The 17,257-nt window shown below is 36.0% G+C and overlaps 1 protein-coding gene across 4 annotated transcripts in view; it reads right to left on the bottom strand.

Annotated features, from left to right (window-relative positions):
- The window catches only part of inpp5f (inositol polyphosphate-5-phosphatase F), a 30,085-nt gene continuing 12,828 nt past the window's right edge, over positions 1–17,257 (bottom strand). For 2 of the 4 annotated variants that reach the window (XM_087278400.2, XM_087278401.2), the window contains exons 6-21: positions 16,831–16,887; positions 16,545–16,743; positions 14,143–14,322; positions 13,808–13,875; positions 12,348–12,472; positions 12,182–12,259; positions 11,975–12,095; positions 10,578–10,706; positions 8,394–8,511; positions 8,080–8,278; positions 5,312–5,332; positions 4,816–4,887; positions 4,662–4,735; positions 4,452–4,580; positions 4,168–4,255; positions 1–2,855 (exon numbers count right to left, since the gene is read on the bottom strand). In XM_087278400.2, the coding sequence (XP_087134526.1) occupies positions 1,742–2,855; positions 4,168–4,255; positions 4,452–4,580; positions 4,662–4,735; positions 4,816–4,887; positions 5,312–5,332; positions 8,080–8,278; positions 8,394–8,511; positions 10,578–10,706; positions 11,975–12,095; positions 12,182–12,259; positions 12,348–12,472; positions 13,808–13,875; positions 14,143–14,322; positions 16,545–16,743; positions 16,831–16,887 (2,772 nt within the window). In that variant the 3' untranslated portion in view covers positions 1–1,741. 4 annotated transcript variants of the gene reach the window in all.

The raw sequence follows: 17,257 nt of genomic DNA, 5'->3' as shown, positions 1-17,257 counted from the left end.
TTGGTCAGCGAAAACCCTCATCTTAAGTTGAAAGCAGTCCAGTGCATGCAGTCTTAAATAGTTAAAAAACAAAATAATAAAAGTAACAAAAGTCAGCTTCCCACCAAAACCGCTGATGCACATGTATTTATCACATTGCATAACAGCCACCATATATTAAAGCTCAGACAGTTCCAATCTTGGAAGGTTATTAAAACCACGTACCAGCTTCAGGAATGTCTGAATGTGCACGCAATGCAACAGCATAAAGTTCTGTGCAAGGCAGTGGGTTACACAATGCTACAGTACATGTGAAATGAAGACGAGTAAGAAATGATGTGCGTGAAAAGCGTAACGGCATGTTCGAAAAATTAACTGGCCCAAAGAATACAAGGTTATCATTGATTTTAGTGTGAGATCACAGTGTCTTATTCAGACCTCCTGATATTATGTAGCCCGTAAGATATTGAACTAGTCTTCTGACGCACAAAGATCAATCCCACAAGATCTGCACTTAAATGACATGAAGTAATGCATAATTAAACTAGGATCTACTGGACACCATCCAGTAATGTTCTTTCTACATCTTGAATAAATCGGGTAAGGCCACCTCAAAAGATGATCTAATCCCTTTCGCTTCCCCGTTTTGAACCCAACGACCTTCAAATCGAATCTAAAGACATGGCATAGACAAAACATAAATGTAACCTGAATGAAAACCGATTCATAGGTAGACTTGTCGAAAACCTGCATTTAGCAATCTGGTAAGGCTTGCTCTTGCCTTTAAGTGTGCAAAAAGATGTTTGTCTTGGGTACCTTGCGTCGGACCGGTGTCAAATAATCGTCATAAGTTATGCAAATAACTGTTTTTAGGTTTTAAGAGGTGCTTAAAACAGGTCCAATCTGCATAAAAATATTCCCCCAATGTACGAGCAGAGCTTTTAAAGATAACAGCCGACCATTGTTCAATTATCCCACCATTTACAACAACTAAAAAAAACATTTAAGACTTCGGATAAACAAACAATGTCCATCTTAGTCGCCCGCTAATGCTAAGAAATGTTTCGTTTGACCAAATAGCATGATTACATCAACAGCGCCCAATTGAACTAGAGACATCTTCCTTCAGCTATGATTATGAACTCAAACACGTGTAAATATAATCTTCCATCTATAAACCTCTTAATTGCAGAGTTCTAAAGGAAACTGCTACAGTACTTACATATAATACTTACAGTTGAATAATAAGTCTGACCATTGATCCTACACAAATATTGTGGTCCTATTTTGGGATATAATTTATGACAAACACCACATCAAAGATATCCATAAATATAACTGTACGGTCCGAGTATCTAACATGTAATATTAAGCTGCCCACAGACAGATATTCCAGTTGGGAAAGGATTTCGTTACAGCTACAACAGCCAGTGACCTGTACTGCACAAATGGGTTCAACATGACATATCTAGGTCTTGGGGCTTGACATGCAATAAAACTTGCCTGTCCTAATCTACCTCAAGAGTTACCTACTTAACATGCAAACCAGTGATATATATATGATGTTTAGGGTTTGACTTGGATTCTGGGGCACTGTTGGATTAATCTTAGACATACTAGTTACTCAACACTGGCTGTAAACTTTGGTTAGGTTAAATGGAGGTGGTGAAACTGGTAGTGCGACTTGACATTAGTGAGCTTATGCTACCGTTATTGTACTGGAAGTTACGATCTAACGCTAAATATGCATCTGCCAAGCGCTCTATATCTGAATGATCCTGGTCTGGCACTGTGTAAACATTGCTCGCAATTCGTTCTCTTGGGTTTCATTGACAGCGTCTGGCTCTGGGCTTTTCTGTACTTTCGCCACAGCAAAGTTGATGCCTTGGGTAAGTCCAGCCTGGGTTAAACTAGCCACCTGTACCATGGAGCTCCTGATTTTCGCAAAGGGAGACACAACACGGCTTCCATTGCTGTCCGCTGAAGAGGGTCCTGTGATGCCTTCTAGACTCTTTTGTGATCCACATGATGTTGCGGAGCCCACAGGCTGGACAGTCAGGAGATTCGCCCCATGGACATTTGACTCCACTTCAAGCTGAGATGGGCGAGGAAGCTGATTTTGAGAATGTGAAGACCCTAGTTTTGCATCAGGAGCTAAGGGAACTTGAGGTCCTTGTGGCTTGGGTGCTGGAGCCACTTCCTCAAACACCTCAATTGGTTTGGTCTTGGCATCCTGTACAAATTGGTGGCAGTAAACATCGATAGGCGTCCCAAAGTCAATCAAAATGGCTTCCTCGGCCTCAGAGGCGGCCCCAGGAGACTGATCTGCGGCAACGGACAAGCTATCCATAGTCTTCTCATCACAGCCTGTGACTCGGATGACAGAAGGCACAGCGATCTCCACGCTGCCAATCGACTGCGAGCGACTGCCAAGCCGAGGTGCTGATGCTACAATTCCACAGCTAGGAAGCACATAGTCTACGTTTTCCCTAGAGCCTGAGCATGGCTGCTCGTCCGAGTTGTAGGAATCGGAATCAGAAGAAATCTCTTCTGAATGTGGGCCATGGTCTTTCAGAGCTCCCGAACCTGTATTGCTATCATGGGTCTCTAAACTGCTGTCTGATTTCCAGAGGTTCATATGCAAATTGGGCTTAAGGAAGTTCACTTTCACCTCAGGCTTCGAGAAGGTCCCCAGTTTCCCCAAGGGTTTGAAGTTTCCAATGTTGACATTGGTCTTCGTCTGCTTCACTTTCTGGTTTAGCGTTGAGAACTTGTTCAAAAAGAAACTTTTGCCTTGAGCCAATCCAGACCCAAGGACTTGGTCCACTGCTTTTCCTTGTATTCCCATTATATCCTCATGGGGTTTGCTGTGTCTCCTAAAACAAAGCGATTAAAGGAAGATCTATCAAGAACCTTGGAAACAGATGCATCTTAACTTAAAAAAATTTATTAAATTAATTAACTTAAAATTTAAATTAAATTAAAATAGTATTACAATTTCAAGTTGAGGGGAAAATTATGAGCACTCCTGTGAAATTTTTATTCTTTTTCAAATATTTCCCAAGTTATGTTTAACAGAGATAGGAAATGATTCATACTACAAAATTTATTCTAGAGAAAGTCTTGGCTGGAATAAAGGCAGATTTTTTTAAGGAAACCATGGGAACACTTAGGAAATATCTGAAAATAATTTAAATTACACACGACGTGGATAATTGATAGGGTCCATCTCTAGGGCACTTTCCAGATCACCATTATCTGGACTTCTTGATATATACTTTTTATCTTTTTTATTTTAATAGATTTTAACATGTACAACAGAAATCAAACGTACAAAATAATAATGATAATAATAATACCAATACTAATAATTAAAACAATAAAAAAAACAAGAAATACATAAAATAACAATAAAAATATACAAACATAAAGGTAAATGCATGTACTTACACATTCAATATAAAGGTACATCATTTCCTTGCAATTAGTGGACATTATTCTGTTAACTAAAAAAATTGGCCACCCCCATCAAAATGGTTTAAAGAAATATATTCTAAAGACGATATATCTGGCAAAACAGGAGAATGATGTTGTGTTTTATTGATAAAATTTCTTATTTCTTATGCCGGCAGCTAGCTATCTGCAACTCCCACAAAGTCACCCACTGAAGCTAAGCAGGGCTGCCCCTGCTCAGTACCCGGATGGGAGACCACATGGGAAAGCTAGGTTGCAGCTGGAAGTGGTGTTAGTGAGGCATGTAGGTGGCGCTCAACCTGAGGTCTGTGTGGGTCCTAACGCCCCAGTATAGTGAAGGGGACACTATACTGTCAGTGAGCACCATCTTTAGGATGAGACGTTAAACTGGATGTCCTTCGAAAAGAGTAGGGGTTTAACCTGGCATCCTGGCCAAATTTGCCCACTGGCCCCTGTCCATTCTCATAATTGGCTTCATCACTCTTCATTTTATTCATATATTATTCATATATTGATGCATCTAATCTGAGATATTAGTAAAAGTGAGTTTTTTCTTTTGTCAATCATCAATCGTTCAGGCAGTAAAAATATGAACAAGCATGAGTTTTGTGCACATGATTTTCCCCAAAAATACAAACAGATCTTTACAAATCAGGTAAAACATTTTTTATTCAGAAAGTTTAAATAAATGTACGAAGAATAGTTTTTTTTTACCTCTCTAGTTTCTTCTCAACAACCTGAACATCAAGCCCCATAGCTTGCTTTGTAATTCGAAGCATTTCAGCAATGCACTGGAGTGTGTCTGAAATGGAAACAATCCAACAAGTGGAGAGGAAAGAATCAATTATTTATCACAACACAAAACTATTCAAGCAACACCAGCATCCACAGAGCCAAGTTATATCTTTTACCAACTTAACCCATGAAGTCAATCACTGAATTACACAATACAAAACTTGAACTAGTGCCACACCAAATCATGGCTCCTCGGTACAAACCTTTCCCATCGTCCTCTGGATTTCGTGTGACAGCTCTCAGTGTATGAAAGTAACCACTCGTCTCCCCATTCTTATAGTGCAGCCGCATGCAGCAGTATTTAGGCTTTCCAAATAGAGTTGGTTCTGGACCTAAAAACACCAATATTGGCAAACTGTCATGATCTCACAGAACATTTTAATTACGCCTTCATCAACAGTCTGTGATCTTACCAATTTCAATCTTTTCGAGTCCTTCTAAACTGAGTCTCTGGTACTGGTTGACTTTGTCCGCCTCCTCATCGTAACTAAACAGTAAAAGTAAATTCACATTACTGAAGCAATGCCAAGAAAAAAGGACACAAACATGAAGAGAAAATGGACTTACTAGGCTACATAATATGCAGAGTTGGAGAGCAGCAGAAGAACGTCGACATCTTTGTGAGTAGCATCTATAAGACTAAAAAGATGGAGAGAAAAACAGCATATTCAAAGGTCAAAATCCTTAAAGGAAGGCTCATAAAAGGCACCATTAAACCCTGGCCATATCGGAGAAAGAGAAACACAGGAAAAAACCTCAATGCATGGAATTTCACAATGATGTAATTCATCATCTGTCCATAACAATTGATGCTTAATTGACGGTGTCATTACATCCTATTTGAAGATTTGTTAACCCAAATATGCAACACATATTATCATCAGAGATTACTTCGCAAAGTGTGCATTTGCAAGATTCTAGACTCCAGCCCCACCAGTACCAGGCTTTAGGCATCTATCACCATGACCTACCACCAAAAATGCTCAAAAGGTTTAAGAAAATTTGACTCCCTCACCCAAACAATTACAATCAAATAGAGGGAAAATACAATGTGTACCAGTACCTCTGTGCCATTGACAAAAATCTGTAGAAGAAAGAGTACACTAAAAATATCATTTATTGAAATCAAGCTTTATTATTGATCTTTCTGATCTTAATATTTGTCATTGTAAAAATTTTTAAAAATGATAGATAGATAGATAGATAGATAGATAGATAGATAGATAGATAGATAGATAGATAGATAGATAGATAGATAGATAGATAGATAGATAGATGGATAGATGGATAGATGGATAGATAGATAGATAGATAATTATAATTATGTGTTAACTGAATATTCAATAAAAACACAAATAAAAAATTGACAGCTGTTAAAAAGGTTTAAGGAGTTGTTTATACATATGGAACTTTTCTGTATTCTAACCATGCTACCTTTTCATTAGGGCTGCATGATATTGGACAAATCTGATATTGCAATATTTTATTTTTCTGCAATAACTTTTGCAATATGAATACGGTTTCGCAACATAGATTGAATAGCACTATTTGGCACTAATAGAACTATTGTTTTCTAGAAAGTCTAACAGTATTCAGGTACAGAAATTAAATAATCACACTGCAAAAAAAATGCTTTTCTTACTTTGCTTTGTCCTGTTCCAAGTCGAAATATTTAAAAACTCTTAGATCAAGTAAAACTATTGTTTTATTTTCAACTTAAGAAGAAACAGAAGTCAAAATTAAAAGTTTTTTCTTAAAGTAAGCAAAGTGTTCGGCCAATGGCATAAGTACAAGTATCCTGTTTTTGCTTGGAAATGTAGATTAATGAACTAGAAACAAGACTAAAAAAATCTACGTAAAAAAAAAAAAAAAACATTTTTTTTTTTTGCATAAATTTTATATAAGTACGATTATTAAATACAATTATACAGCTTGAGGTCAACTAACGTTGCATATCTTGCGTTGTGACTATTATCAATAATAGTGAAAATAGCGATGCTGAAATAAAATATTGTGCCTTTTTTATTGTTTTTTTAAACATAACAATTCACTAGAATAGATGGACATCTTTGACTGTAAAATGCTTCGAAATACTGACTGCATCCAATATTGCAACCTTCCTTAGTATATGTTAGGGGAAAAGTAAATCCAGGAGGTTATTGCAGAATAAAGCCTGACAGGCTTATCGACAACCCAACAGGAAGTAAAGGAAAGCTGGCAGAAATGAAAATGGCTGAATGGTGCATACAAACTATGTACTATTCAAAAAGAGTCAAAAACAGAGGTGTGAAAGACAAGGACATAAAGATGGATGTGAACATATTTACTGATCATCAAGATGATTCAAATTTCCCAGATGTGTCTGTGTTATTAGTTTCAGCACTTGTTATCTGAGAATAAAGTGCCTTGAAATGTCACTACTGACCAATAAAGATCAAGTATCCAGACAGCTGTGTAATAAAGTGTGCATAAAACATCATGTGAAAGAGTGTAACAATACTCATTTATACTACTACTTTATTTACAACTTTTTAACTAGAGATGCACTGCTTGCAATTATTTTGTCAGATTAACATTTTTTGGCAAGTGTGACCTGATTACACCAATTTTTGTCGATTACAAAATGAATTTTAAGATACATAATTCACTTCATATACAAACAAAAACTTATATGCACTTCTAATTTTCATTATAAAAAACATTAACTGTGAAATTATTGAAAATTAATGAAAATTATTTTTTAAATGTACAATATTAATAATTAAAATATATATTACAGTACCAACACAATGTGTAATTTTCCACTCTTTTTAACTGTTTCTCTTTTTCTTATTATGAAATGTTTTAAATAATATTTGCATGTACAGTTGAAGTCAAAATTATTAGCCCCCTGAACCCCCCTGTTTAATGTTTTCCCCAATTTCCGTTTAAAGGAGTGAAGTTTTTTCAACACATTTCTAAACATAGTAGTTTTAATAACTCATTTCTAATAACTGATTTATTTTATCTTTAACATAGTGACGGTAAATAATATTTGACTAGATCTTTTTCAAAACACTTCTATACAGCTTAAAGTGACATTTAAAGGCTTAATTAGGTTAACTAGGCAGGTTATAGGGTTATAGTAATTAGACAAGCTATTGTATAATGATAGTTTGTTCTGTAGAAACTATCGAAAAAAAATTTGCTTGAAGGGGCTAATAATTTCGTTGCTAAAATTGTTTAAAAAATATTTAAAACTGCTTTTATTCTAGCCAAAATAAAAAAAAAATAAGACTTTTTCCAGAAGAAAAAATATTATCAGACATACTGTGAAAATTTCCTTGCTTTGTTAAACATCATTTAGGAAATATAAAATTAAAAAAAAATCTTAATTCAAAGGGGGACTAATAATTCTGACTTCAACTGTATTTTTTGTAGTCTTATTTTACAGATACTAATTTTACTATATTTATCTTCTGTTAGGGCACTTTCCCTTTTTGAAAGCAATTATGACTGATATATCATGTATGATTCCAGTCCTTGGCCAGTAAAATGGTGCATGTTTATTTTTACTTTAACATCCGACAACACCACAAGAGAGAATTTGATAATGATAAATCACATGATCACGACAACATGGCGAATGTTATTAAGTCTGGATTATATTCATACTGAGACATACTTTTTAGCAGTCAACACTAGGGCTGAAACCAAAAATGGGACACAGTTTTATACCACCGCCCATCATCTTCCACGTAATTTTAAACTCAAAATTGTGTGAACAGCCCCTTTATACACAGCACATAAAATCGGCTGTCTGAAGCACTGCTTAACGTGTAGTGCTCTCACCTGGGGTCACAGTCGATTAGAGCCCATCCGCCGTGAAACTTCTCATCATCAGGAAGCAGCAGTTGCATGTAGGTCTGCAGCAGAAGACTGACCTGCTCCTGAGCTCCTCTTTGGCTCTCCTTCTCTTTCTCCTCATGCTCCTTCTCTTTGCTGAAGATGGAGTACAGGTCTTCTGTTACTGGATGGCCCATCATGAGGTCTGGGAGAACCAGAGATAACAGCATATGACCGATGAGGCGGCAAGCTTGGCTCTTAGCAAAGTGAGGCTAACATGGAGTCAAAGAGTTCATAACATGGAGTCTAATTATGCTCACCGATGACGGCCTGTCGGTAGGCGTCCCTGAAGCGGTTCAGATAGTAACGGTTAGCTGAATTCACACCATCCTTCATCACCCCCGCTAACTTTCGCTCGCCTGTTCGTGTGAAATCTCCCTAAACAACAGATCGCACACAGCAGAGTAAGCTGACAGGGCTAAATCCCAAATGAAAATGACATTACGGTGACAGTGAGTACGTTGACATGGACACCAAACCCATTTTAATGCGATTAAGACAATACTTAATTAAAAGTCTACCATGTAAAACTAAGACATGTTAGTGTAAAAGGGATTTAAGTGTGTATTTTTCACGACCGGGTTGCTGCTGCGATGGGGGCAGGGAGGAGAATTTCGATCGCATCGCCTATCGACCCAACCCTATATACATAAATACATTCATACTCAAAAACTAATAAAAGGGGTGGTCCAGAATGTTATTTTTAAGGCTTGGTTGTGTTAATAAGATGCAAAGCAATGTGTGCTCATGTTTAACTTGAAGGAAATCGTGTTATTTTTTCATAAATCTCACTTTGATTATACACAGCTACTCAGCTAACATGAAAACGACTGTCATATTTCCTAGTTCCTCTAAAAGGCCCACCCTCAAGTGACTCTGATTGGTCATCATCATAATATGCTGTGATTCGCCGATCGGCTCCACGTCACGCCCTGACAAGCACGCGCGTTTTGTGTAAACAGTCAGTCAGTCAGTCAGTCAGTCAGTCAGTCAACACGTGTCTGTAACGAGTGAAAATGGGATGCGGCTCCTTTAACTGTTTCTGTGCCTTTTAGTTTGTTTGTGTCTGTTTAGTTTGTTTATGCGTGTATACGATGAAGTATCTGTAACACGAGAAGCGCATGTGCGCGGGAGAGATTTTTATTGTTCTTTTTCTCTCATGTTCGGATTAAGTTATTTTCTGTGGTGACAGAATAAAGCACAAGATGTGAGATGAGACCTTTGTGAGCCTGGATTGATTTGTTTTTGATGTTACACTCCAGTTGGGAAATCATTGCTGTATTTTTTTTAAATCAACGCGTTACAGGACGTCTTTCATGCATATGCGGAATATGCCTGTGTAAGTAACATGAATCGTTCACATATCTTTTGCGACTTTATTGTCCGAGTTGTAAAACGCATAGCAAAGCTGCCTATAGAGAGAAACTCTGCCGTCTCCCACAGAGAGACGCAGGTGCTGGCCAAGAGTGCGTGTATGTGTATGTGTGTGTGTGCGTTTACAGCCGTTTGATAAATATAGATTTGTAACGTTAGCTAAGTCGTTAGCGGTTACCATAATTTCCCGTTGTTTACATCTTTGCTACAACACACCGTTAAAGTTAGACACTGTACATGTCATGATCAATTTTAACAAATAAAAACACTTACAGGTCATGACTCAGAGTTCACAGCGTCTCCTTGCTCCATCTTTGAGGAGATTTTAACTGAATCCAGCACTGAACTGGGAGAGATTCTGGAAGCTGTGTTTTGTCAAATCATGCTTGCTATGTATTTTATAGTTCTCTGGAACATAATTAATATTGAACTGTAAGCACTTCTGTGTTTGGGTCGTGTCATTTGGAAGCCCAACAACAGAAACAGAACAGCTCTGTGGAAACAGCAGGATGGCATTTCTCTCTCTGCAGTAACGTTACAGCGCCTCTGGCCACGGCCTTTACCTGCGCAGTGTGGGATGCGCAATAACGAACTTTTGTGATCTCACAGGGGGCGGAAGTATTTTTTGTAGTCCCCAAAATTCGTTAATTGTAGGCGTTGCTAAGCTAACTCTGTACAAATCAAGGTCTCCCTTTGCATTAAACTTTGAATATTTTACATTCAGAGATGCTGTTTATGTTCACACAGCTACATTACACATCAACTGAAGTTTAAAATATAATATCGTAGTGGACCACCCCTTTAAATCAAATAAAAATTCCATTTATTTTTTTTTAACAATTTTAATTTATTATAAACTCAGTAATCATAATAAACACAGAAATAAAATAAAGTAAATAAATTATTTCTATAATATTTACAGGATTTTAATAAATGATATGATCTGATGACTAGTCAAAAGATAACTGACTTGTCAATCTTCACTCTAGTTACTACACGCTGACAGATGGCTGTGTAAACGGGCAAAGGGAACTGCATAAAAATCAATAGCAGGCATTCAGTGTATTTACCTTCAGGGCAGCTGTGCCAGCGTACTGACGACTAATGGTGTCTCCATTGTTGGCCCACATCACCTGATAGATCCTGTAGCACTTGAGGGGCAGTGGCTGCTCGGGTGGCATTACACCAAGCTTTTTCAGCTGGAACCACACAAATCAAAAGGCTCTTTTCAATGCATACTAAGATCAGCTGAGTGAAGCAAAGACACTACGCACTTCTGTTGGTACAGTATCGCTGCAATCCAATAAAACCACACTTTTATTTACACCGCAAGGCATTTAACACATGATTGTTTGTTCATTCATATTTTACCACCATGTCAGCATCGGGGCTAGTTTAGTTATGGCAAAAAAGTTAATTTGTATTCATAAATTTTACAAAATTCAGGGTATTTTATTGCCATGACAACTTGATACAAGTATGGAGTCAATCAAGGGCCATATATACTTGCCACATAAAAAAAAGTTTTGCAAACAAAAATTAAAGTATTAAGCAAAAAATTGTAAAATAATCAAAAAATAAATCAAAAAATAAAATAAAATTAATTAATTAATTAATTGATTGATCAAAAATAAGTAAATAAATAATAAAATAAAAAAAATCTCAAAGGGAGAATTAAGTTAAGAAATAAAAAGTAATTTTGCAAACAAAAATAAAAAACTGCAAGTAAAAATCAAGTAGTGCAAAACAAAAAAATGTAATAATTGAATAATTAAAAAATCTAAATGCATTAAGGCAACATTAGAAAAAATATATATTTAAAGAAGCTCTCCACTTTCCGCTCATTTTACAAGTCCCCTGGAGTTCTGTAACTGCAAAGTTTAAAATTTGAGCGAGACGACTAAGCTAAGCTAACATAAACATGCTTCCGCCAGAGCCGGATATCAGCTGAATGAATTTTAAAAAATGATAAAACTCAACCGTTTAACTCCTAAAAGTATCATTAAATTTGTCCAACAATGTTTACTAGTAGAGATGCAATGATTAAACAATTTCACTATTAACCGCGCTTTAATTCGTCCAGGTTATTTAATGGTAAGGCTTCTCAACACTGCGTTTCTACACAGAACAAAACTGCTGCAACTAAACAAAGTTATGTCAACTGTGCGCTAGTTTGATGTTCCAAGCTTGTACACGGAGGCTAATACACACGCACACTGGATAATATAAGGTGATTTCAAGTGACTTACTAAGTTAGTAGTGTTTTGAAATTAATGAATGTATAACAATCCTGATAACCATGATTATTCCTCAGACTATAATCTTTCAACCAAAGTTTATAATCGCATCTCTTTTTACCAGTTGACATGAGAAACAAAAGCTAATAATAAAAATGTACGCAAAATTTTTGTGACCCAGTGTAAATTCATCCAAATGGTGCGTTCTGAAAAAAGGTAAATTTGCATACCTGCTGCTCCATGATGACACGGGCGATAGCTGCCTGTACCACATTGGTTCTGTCCAAGCAGTCCATGCAGTTCACCCGGAAAATGCCTTCCTGTTGGCAGATGACTCCTGCTTGGTCCACCCTATTTGCAAATCAAAGTAAGTGGAATATGTCCATACCATATCAGAAGCACTTCTTATTGGAGAATTAGGCAGATGCAAGACTCACCATGCCCATCTCATGTCTGTGATAATGTCATAGATGGCATCAGTGAGGGTCTGCACATTCTCAAACTTCATCCCTCGACTGAGAAGTGACAAATAAATCAAATGTTTGGTTGAGATGTTGACCTTTTGTTAAGTCATTAGGATTGGGAGATATTCGGGTTTCTTACCAGTGCTCATGGAAGTCGAATGAAACGTATGTAAGGTTGGGATTGTTGTACAGTAATACTTGTTTGAGATAAGCATCACCAATTATCTTCTCACGTCCATTTTGGTCCACTAAATTGATGATGACCTAATGGAGGTGAAGAAAAAGAACTTCTGTAATACTGAAAAATTATATTGATTTTTATTTTGTTGACAAATGCAATTGCATTACTGCAGGCCGTTTGTTTTCATTATAAACACATTCCTAATGACATTTCTCTTTTGACAGGGCAATTAATTTGCATATTGGAACATTCCAATTAATGACTGAATTATTGCTTAAACTATCATTCAGTGTTTAGGGATATATTAAACAAAGAAATACTTATATTCGTCAAGAATGCATTAAAATGCATTAAGAATGCATTGAAATTGACAGTAAAGACACTTGAAAGGTTACAACAAATGTTTTTTTGTTTGTTTCACAAAATTAAGCACCTGATTTCAAAAGTGATTTAAAACGTTTCAAGCAACAAATAATCATGTTAGAAAATCACTAAAAGATAATTTCAGAAAGCAGAGTAATGGTGCTTTGCCATAACATAAATTAATAAATGACAAATCTACAAGTACAAATATATATTTAAACCAAAAACAGTTACTTTAAATATAGTAATAATATTATTATGTTGTTATAATAATTTTATATTGTATTGTATTATTTCCCAGAGATGGGTTGCAGCTGGAAGGGCATCCGCTGCGTAAAAACTTGCTGGATAAGTTGGCGGTTCATTCCGCTGTGGCGACCCCGGATTAATAAAGGGACTAAGCCGGCAAGAAAATGAATGAATGAATGAATGAATGAATGTATTATATTATATTGTATTTTATTTTGATTACACAAATGCAGTTTCACAATATATGATACATTATGTAACAGGTTTACTAAAGCATTAACGTTTAAATAATTCTAACATTAATCATGTATAAATATTTAAAATAATATATGACAGCATAACATACCAAAAGCACTGACTCCTAATACTGTTGAACCAGCTTCATTATACTATTTATATTAAAACAAAATGTATTTTAAATGTACAGGGAGGGCCATTTATATGGATATACCTTAATAAAATGGGAATGGTTGGAGATATTAACGTCCTGTTTGTGGCACATTATTATATGAGAGGGGGCTTGTAAATAACTCATGAAAGAATAAAGTTACGTTAAAACCAAGCACACCATTGTTTCTCTTGTGAAATTCCCAATAGGTTTATTAAAGGTGTATCCATAAAAATGGCCCACCCTGCACTTTTATTTTTAGAATTTCAATTTAAGTAATTTTGTTGATAAGTAGCTTTGTCAGTTTTATCACTCAGCTTTTATCAGCTGATTTCCACCTCAACATGTTGCACAACTTGAAGTAAAATTTGTATTTCACTCATTGATTATTCTAAATATTATTTTAAACGCATCTTACCAGTTTTTTGTAAGTTTCAACCTCCTTTTCGAAATGAGAGGCAAAGTAAGGCATAGTCTCCCTCTCTCCTGCAAGAAAGCACATCGATGAGATAAATCATATCACAGCTGGATCACAGCATTGAAGCCACAGTCCAGCACAAAAATCCTCTCGGAGCATTATTTTTAACCAAAAAAGCCTGAAAACACACCTGCTCCACATCTGACACCTTTCACAGGCCTAAAACATTCCACACAACAACTACGCTGATGCATCAAAGTGATATACTGCTTGATCAGTGAGTTTGATCTCATTTATTATCCCAGGAGAGAATGGATTACACAGATACGACCCACCTTTCTCTATGCGAGGTCTGGGGTTGTATCGGTAACCTGCCTGGCTCCAGAACACAGGCACGGAGCCTCGCGTTTGCACAAAGGACAGAGTGTGACTGTGTACGTGGATTAACTGCTCTGTCTCTACATAGTTGGCCACATGTCCGTCTGTATCAACCCCCCTCCTCTTGTAGCGCATTCCTGCAGTGGGAAATGCATGATGATGTTACTGCTCTGATAACATGATGAGTAGATGTAAGTGATGCACAATACTGGATTTTTAAAACTGCTTGTGCCTTATATAAATACTGTTATCGTTTTTGTTCAGTTTTATTTTAAGTGTTTAAATGGAAAATCAGACTACTGATATTTATTCCCCAAAACCTGTAGCTCTGACCATTAAAGCAAATCAGAATTGTGATTTTATGACATCAATTAATGGTCAAATATCAATCTAGTTCATAGCAATTTTATGTATTTAAGTAAACCTAATATTTCAGTTGCTTGGAAGCAATATTGTGAGCAGATATTTAATTCTCAAAGAATCGGTTAGTCTTAGTCATAGATTCTAATCATTAGATAATGAGCAAACTTAAGGTCTGAAGGACAAATTTGGCCCACCATTTCATTTTTCATTTTTCATTTGGCCCACCAAATGCAAATTCAAAGGGATAGTTGACCAAAAAATTTAAATTCTGTCATCATTTACTAATCTTTTTCTTGTTCCATATCTGTTTGAGTTCCTTTTATTCTGTTGTCCACAAAAGAAGATATTTTCAAAAAAACTGAAAGCCTGTAACCACTGATTTTCTACTATGGAAGTGAACAGATACAGGTATTCAGCTTTCTTCAAAGTATTTTCTTTTTTGTTTAACAGAATAAAGAAACTCAAAGTTTTAACCATTTCAGGGTGAGTAAAAAGTCAGTGCATTTTCTGTTTTTGGGTGAACTATTATTATTACTATCATTTTAAGTCTGCAATAAGGTTGTCAAAACTACAGCCTACGATACAAATAGGTACTGAAAAATTAAAAGCATCTAAAAAGCAATTGCTGAAGAGCAGTAAAGCGTGATCATAAAAGCCAATCACAGTTGTATCGACTGAGCACATGAACAAAATGGTCAAGCTGTCTATAAAAACATGCTCTACTACACTAGAATGTTAGCGGGAAATTGAATGATACCTTTGACTGATACCAAAGTCAGTACTAGTCTGCATTTTTTAGAAAAATTACCTCAAGAATGATTATAAATGTTTTGTACGTACAAAAAAAGGGTAGAAGGTTGTGTGTACAAAACAGGGATAGAAGGTTAGTTGTGATCTATAAAAAAATCTCCAAGTAAACATATTAATCTTAAATATTGTCTTAATTTACACCACTTGAAGGATCATATAAACCATAATCATTAATAAATAAACAAAAATGTCTTCTGGCATATGTTCACATTTAGAAAAGTTTCAACAGAAAGTTTTATTAATCGAGACCCCAAATCTTAGTTGGCTCACCTGATTTTATCAAACTCCTGGCAACAAAGTAATTTACTAAATGCTTAAAATCAGCACATCATCTTATAAGGCTGGGCGATACATTGAATATTGCAGATAATATCGCAATAATTTTGTCTACAATGTAAAATATTGAGAATATCTAATGTTTGAAATTCATGCATACTTTCCCAAAAGTACTCCCATACTTTCTCTCTCTGCTTTTGCTTTACTTTTTTCCAGTCCAAATTATTTGTATTAAATATTTCCCTCAGTTGCAGTGTAAATTATTAAATAAATTTTATGAACTAGAAAGGTTGACAGAATGCACTTTCTGTTTGTTTTGCACTACTTCAGTTACAAATGTACATTTAATGAAAAACAGTGAATGAACACATGGTCTAGATCATGGGTCACCAATCTCGGTCCTGGAGGGCCGGTGTACCTGCAGGGTTTAGCTCCAACTTGCCTCCAACACACCTGCCTGGATGTTTCAAGTATACCTAGTAAGACCTTGATTAGGTTGTTCAGGTGTGTTTGATTAGGGTTAGAGCTAAAATCTGCAGGACACCGGCCCTCCAGGACCGAGATTGGTGACCCCTGGTCTAGATTTTTTATAACTACTAAAGATTTTGTTTTTAAGTGTCTTTAACAGTAGTTGTTCGAAATCATTTTTTGTTTGTTTTTTAATGAGGGCGCAAGAATATCATCCTTTTTATTATTTAAAAACAAAAGCAAACATATTGCAGTATATACTGAATATCTTAAAAACATTGACATCATCTGGATACAATTTATTTTGATCATAATCGCCCACCTATATTATCTTATTTATCAGGTCAATGCCAATATTCACATTTCAAGATTATCACTGAACTATAGAATATTCAGACAGTATTGTGTATCCCTATCAAATAGAAATTATTATACACTCTACCTGCACGGTGGCGGCTCCGCCTGGAGATGAGGGCCACGGTGAAGCGAGGGTGAATGTCGTCCACACAGGTGGGCTCCTGCAGAGGCGTCTCTGGGCTGCTTCGCTCTTCATCTGAGCTCTCATTATAGTTCACCACCAGCTCCTCCACCTGCACGAAGCCTTGGATGATAGGAATCACCCAAAAGTCCACCTGAGGCGCCTGTAAAAAGACAGCTTGTATTAGAACCACTCAGGTCCGTTTCACATGTTAAAATGTTAATTGTTAAAATTCAAATAGGTTTTTCACCTGCAAGTCTACAAGGTCTTTGATCATGTGCTTGTTCCAGAAGAATCTATCATCCACCTAACATGAAAAAACAAGTGGGGATCAGCACCACAACACAATGAACTGAAAGCACTGATATAAACTTTTAATACTAGTGAACAGGTGTTACTTTAGTTTTGTATAGTATTTATTAATGGAGACTATTGAAACTTTGCTATAAAAATACATACTAACACAATGGACAATGAAACAATATTCACCTCTATTTAGTCTTTTTATTATAAATATTACGTAAAACCTTAAAGGTTCAAGACACCCTGGAGTACTTTTTTGAAATTTTAACAGATTTGTGCGTTTAATTGTGTTATTGTCAGCTGTAATTGTGGGGGAAAACTGGATAATTTGGAGCTTTTTTCATCTTCAGCTAATTTTAAAATGTAAAATTTGG

The sequence above is a fragment of the Danio rerio genome, chromosome 13, assembly GCF_052040795.2.
Source record: "Danio rerio strain M-AB ecotype USA chromosome 13, GRCz13ab, whole genome shotgun sequence".
NCBI lineage: Eukaryota > Metazoa > Chordata > Actinopteri > Cypriniformes > Danionidae > Danio > Danio rerio.
The sequence above is the reverse complement of the archived record's forward strand: the minus strand, read 5'-3'. Positions and strand labels throughout refer to the sequence as shown.